This window comes from Triticum aestivum, chromosome 5D (assembly GCF_018294505.1).
Source record: "Triticum aestivum cultivar Chinese Spring chromosome 5D, IWGSC CS RefSeq v2.1, whole genome shotgun sequence".
Taxonomy (NCBI): Eukaryota; Viridiplantae; Streptophyta; class Magnoliopsida; order Poales; family Poaceae; genus Triticum; species Triticum aestivum.
Window position 1 is genome coordinate 541,371,410 of NC_057808.1, and position 4,939 is coordinate 541,376,348.

At 47.8% G+C, this 4,939-nt stretch overlaps 1 protein-coding gene across 1 annotated transcript; it reads right to left on the bottom strand.

Moving 5' to 3' along the window:
• Positions 1-3,952: 3,952 nt before the first annotated feature.
• LOC123126083 (uncharacterized) lies at positions 3,953-4,726 on the bottom strand. Its single transcript, XM_044546487.1, has 2 exons — positions 4,415-4,726; positions 3,953-4,301 (listed from the first exon to the last, which is right to left on the bottom strand). Exons 1-2 carry the CDS (start codon positions 4,658-4,660, stop codon positions 4,122-4,124), a joined length of 426 nt encoding a protein of 141 aa, XP_044402422.1. The 5' UTR covers positions 4,661-4,726; the 3' UTR covers positions 3,953-4,121.
• Between the last annotated feature and the right edge of the window lie 213 nt (positions 4,727-4,939).

The following is a 4,939-nucleotide window of genomic DNA, read 5'->3' on the forward strand; positions in this document are numbered from 1 at the left end:
ACTCAGCTATTTCCCACCAACTCGAAGCCAAACCACCGCCCCCCTTCGCCTGCGACTCCTCTAATTCCAACACCCAAACACCCCAGGCGGCGCCTCCTAGAAAGGCACACCGCACATGGCGCCGCTGCCACCCAAACAGAGAGGAGTTTGGGGTTTCAGCTGGGAATATATAGTCGTGGTGGAGGGGTGACCTCGACGGCTCACCCGGGAATATGGTTGTGGTGGAGGGGCTCTTCGAAGTCCGTCCGCACGCGGCTATCCAACAGGCAGCCGGGTGGCAACCTATCTAGGTGTGGAGGTACATAGAGCCATGGAAGCGGCGGCGAGGCGACATGGGAGGAGGGCGGCGGCAGGGACAAGGGAGGGGAGGGTGCGGCGCGGGCAGCTGAGGCTCGCTGGCAAGAGAGGCCGATCGAGGAGCGAGAGGCGGTGCGTGGGCCAACGTGTGGACGTGACGAGCGTGCGTGGCGACAAATTATGAATCTCTTCCAAATACAATGCGAGTACGTTAGGAGTTGGACACCGAGTATGATTGATCTTGTACGACGACCTTCCTCCATGACTTCGACCACGTCATCGATGTTGTTTATGACGCTGTCGATGGGTCACTCCACATGATCCCCGCTCCGGAAAACTCTTGTTGGATTCTCACAGGACTTGGTGGTTGCATGCTCATCGCACGACCATCCTACTGTGACAACTATACTCTGGTCTAGTTAGGTAAGCTCGACGGTAAGAGGGGGGGTGCTCTGTTGGTGTGGTGGCCCACCTCCTCGTCACCACCGTGGTCCGAGATCAAGAAGGTCTCCTTCTCGGGCAACATGAGGGCCGACTATGGTGACATCGCCTTTCTGGTGAAAGGCTTGGGTTGTTGGGTCGACCTCGATTGGTTTTCAGGCTGCGAGAGAAGTGCAGACGCTTGCAAGTTAGGCTTTTTGGTGAAAGGCTTGGGTTGTTGGGTGGAGCTCTAGTGACAAGTCCTGCTGCACTGGCTCCATCACCGCACTACTAGGAAAAGGCTAATTAGTGGCGCACCTGTTTTGGCCATTAATGGCGCACTATAGGTGCGCCACTATTATCCATTACTATGCCTATCTGGTGCGCCATTACTATCTGACTTAGTAATGGCGCACCACATAGAAATCTCGGGTCAATATGCTTAATCTCAAGTCAAATCGCACTCTGTGGTCAAACTTCCCGGAAGGTCACCCATCCTCACGCTACTCCAGCCCGAGCACGCTTAACTTCGCAGTTCTATCCAACCTCAACACCAGCTCACTTCACAGGCACTTGTTGATATATCTATCATATCAAACTTATTAAACCTTGTTGATGTCTAGGACTTTGTTCATGTTCATGAGTGTGACGAAATTTTGAAAAAATATTTCAAACTTCCCGGTCATATTACGTATCATATTTTGAAAAAAAAAATCCAAATTTTTTTGACAACAATTTTTTTTTCTGTTACTAGTGGCGCACCTAGCAAATGGTGCGCCACTAGTAAGTTTGAATTTTTTTCATTTTCCCCCTCTAGATCTTAAAAGCCCCGTATTTTTCATTCTGTTAGGTTTTTTGGGATTTTGAAGATGTTCAACGGGGTTCCCCCAACTGAATTCGGATGTAACTTTTCGAGTAGATGATTTTTCATATAAAAAACTTTTTAATCCGAGTTCGTATGCAAAAGTTATGCTCATTTTACTAAATTCCAGAGAGATTTTGCAAATAAAGTCGAAATTCATATTTGTAAATTTTCCCAACAATTAGACCACATATCACATGGGAAACTTATATCTTTTTATTTTTTTGACATTTCCATCATTTTCTTTTATTTTATTTTAAAAACTGAAAAGGCCGTCAGGGGGGTGCATTTAGCACCAGGGTTACTAATGGCGCACCTGGTGTGTGGTGCGCCATTAATAGTTTTGAAAAAAAGTAAAAAAATTGTTAGTAGTGGCGCACCAGCGGACAGTGCGCCATTACTTGGCACACTGTCCACTGGTGCGCCACTACTAACGATTTTTTTTTCAAAGTACTAGTGGCGCACGGTGGGTGTGGTGGGCCATTACTATGTCAACTAGTAATGGGGCACTATCCCCTGGTGCGCCACTGCTAACAATTTTTTTTTCAAAACTACTAATGGCGCACCACACACCAGGTGCGCCATTAGTAATATGTCAATAATGACGTACCTGTATCTGGTGCGCAACTGCTAGCAGTGGCGCACCACATACATGGTGCGCCTTTAATGTCCATATTAGCTATAGCCCTTTTCTTAGTAGTGCCGGCATCATTTTGGTGAAAGGCTTGGGTTGTTGGATGGATCAGAAGATAGCTCAGTTTTGAGACCAACCAAAGAGTCCAAATAACTCACAAGGAACGTTTAGACGCTTCCATAGGGGGAGGGGGTTTATGGTGTACCACTTCATTGCGAATATGCCAAGCACGCCAGAGAGTCATCAGTAACATAGAGCGCTCAATATCAGGTAGCGGATATAGCACATGAAATAACCACTCTTTACCAGTATTTTGGACGGAAGAGAGAGCCGGTAGCATCCACACCTTCGCCATGACCCTCCATAACTCGCTTCCATGAGTGCAGCGACAAAACGGGTGAAAATTATCCTCAGTCTCAACTGAACACACATGACATAAATCATCTGTTTCCAGCCCTCTAGTGTGTTTGTTCTGTCACGTGGGCAACCAGTTCGTTGCTAATCTCCATGCAAAATTGTGAACTGTAGGAGGAACCTCACAAGCCCAGATCAACTTCCAGCAATCACGGCGTCCATCCGGTCTAGAACTAGACCATGTAGCAGTATCTCTGTACGCCTCTTCAAAGGCTAATTGATAAGCACTTTTTACTGTAAAAACTCCATACTTGCCTGGTCCCCAAGCCATTGTATCGGCATCGTGCCTAGGTGAAGCTCGAATCTTAATAATCTCAACTACATCAGCTAGCATGAAATAATTTTGCAACAGACCATAATTCTAAGAGAGCATCCATGCATAGAAACATGGTTGTGTGATTGTAAATTGTAATGATACATAGGCTGGGGTTATCCTCTTTTTCTAAAAAAGACCAACTGATTAAAAAACATTTTTCAGTTGATTCCCTCGGCTCTACGATGGTTTGATATTAAATGGAAGGCTTCATGTTGCCTCAAAACAAAAAAAATCAATTGAGGAATGTCAATCTTAAATCTAATAACGAGTTAAAAAAGACCATCTCCTGTTGGATGTGTTATATGATGAATGTTGATGCGGAAGTATTTGTGGACCATAATATTTGGGTGGCTGCAGCAATTTGACATGACAGAGATGACACATACTTAGGGTTATCCACTCATGGATTGGTGGATCCTACTTCATTAGAGGCGATTGCATGCAGAGAAGCTCTATGGTTGGCTGAAGAGTTAGGGCTGCGACATCTTCATACATCTTCATGTTGCATCGGGATTGCAAGGAAGTGGTGCAATTGTGTGGCTGGAGGATCTTATTGGTGTCATCGTCAAGGAGATCAAGGAGATGGAGAGATCTTTATTTCATGCCCTTTTGTTCATAAATTCTGAGCTTCTAATTTTGAAGCTCATAAGTTGGGTAGGCTAGGTGTTTCGCTACCACATGGTAAACATTTGTGGTTAGGTGCTCCTTAGGGCATGTCCAATGCGTGGGTGCTTGCACAGACGCTTAAGAAAAAAAATCATATAGCAGCGGCGTAAGCGCCTTGGCCTCCAACGCTAATGACAAGATATAGACGCTTGTACAGCACCCTTTGAGTCCTGACGCGGAAGGAAAAAATGTATAGCGCCCGGCGCGAGAAGTTGCGTCGACGCAAGGACGAATCCTGGGCTAGGCTGGGAAAAGGAGAAAACGGCTGGGAAATTGAGGATAACGGCCGGGGATTTGACCCTTGCGCCTGGGCTAAGCTCCCCCATTGTAGATGCCCTTATGATCCAAATGTAATACTTGTAAACATTACCTCGGTTTAATAAAGCCGAGCTGATTTTGCTAAAAAACAGTTAAAAGACCACCTCGAATAATAATGTTAGAAAAATTAATGTACATCCCTTGCAATGAGCTAGCACGTCCTTGGATGCATGACTCCTGGCCATCGTCAAAGTTCAACCATCACGGTCACACGCGGAAGGGCACCAGAGGAGGCTAACCACCGGCAGCGTGACACACATGCCGAGCGCGTACCCTAGCACTTTCATCGCCGTGCCCTTCATCCCCATAGCGATAATATAGCCGAAGAACCATCCGAAGGCAATGCCTGAGCCGTTGAGAAGCACGAACCAGACCTGCACGCAGAACAAAACGTCGGAAATTATAGATGAAAGTAATACTCGTAGCAAACACGGAAGCAGATAATGTTAATAAGATTAGCGACCGGTGCGTGCATGCGCTCGCTCACCCATAGGAGGTAACGCGGCCCTGCTCTCCGCTCCTCGTCGTGGGTGTAGGGCGCCGCGTCCCCGTGGTACCAGTGCTCGCCCGCGCCGCCCTCCTCCAAGGCGGCGGGCAGCGCCGAGGCGGGGACGACTAACGGATCGCCGTCGGCAGACTCGGCAACGACGGCGGACGGGCGATCTGCTCCGCTGGGGTCGCCGGTGCATCCAAGCTGGAGGCTCACGACGCGGCGATCGTCGTGTTGGTCCATGCTTGGAACGCAACGAGCTCCGTGGGTTTGGCCTGTGTTGTGCGAGTCGATTATATCGACAGTCCGTCTCCCTGAGGAAAGGAGTTGTGGAATCGTGAGACTTCTTTCTCAAAACCCTGGAGATCGTAGCAGCTAGGCCATTTGCAGCCAATCGTGGCTTCACAAATGGACCAGAACCAAATCATCAAACCGCGGCCGCGCCCTTTTTTTCTTAGAAAACCGCTCCAAAATAGAGTAATTTTAACATGCTCCCTCCTACCTCTTGTTTCACATGAGACT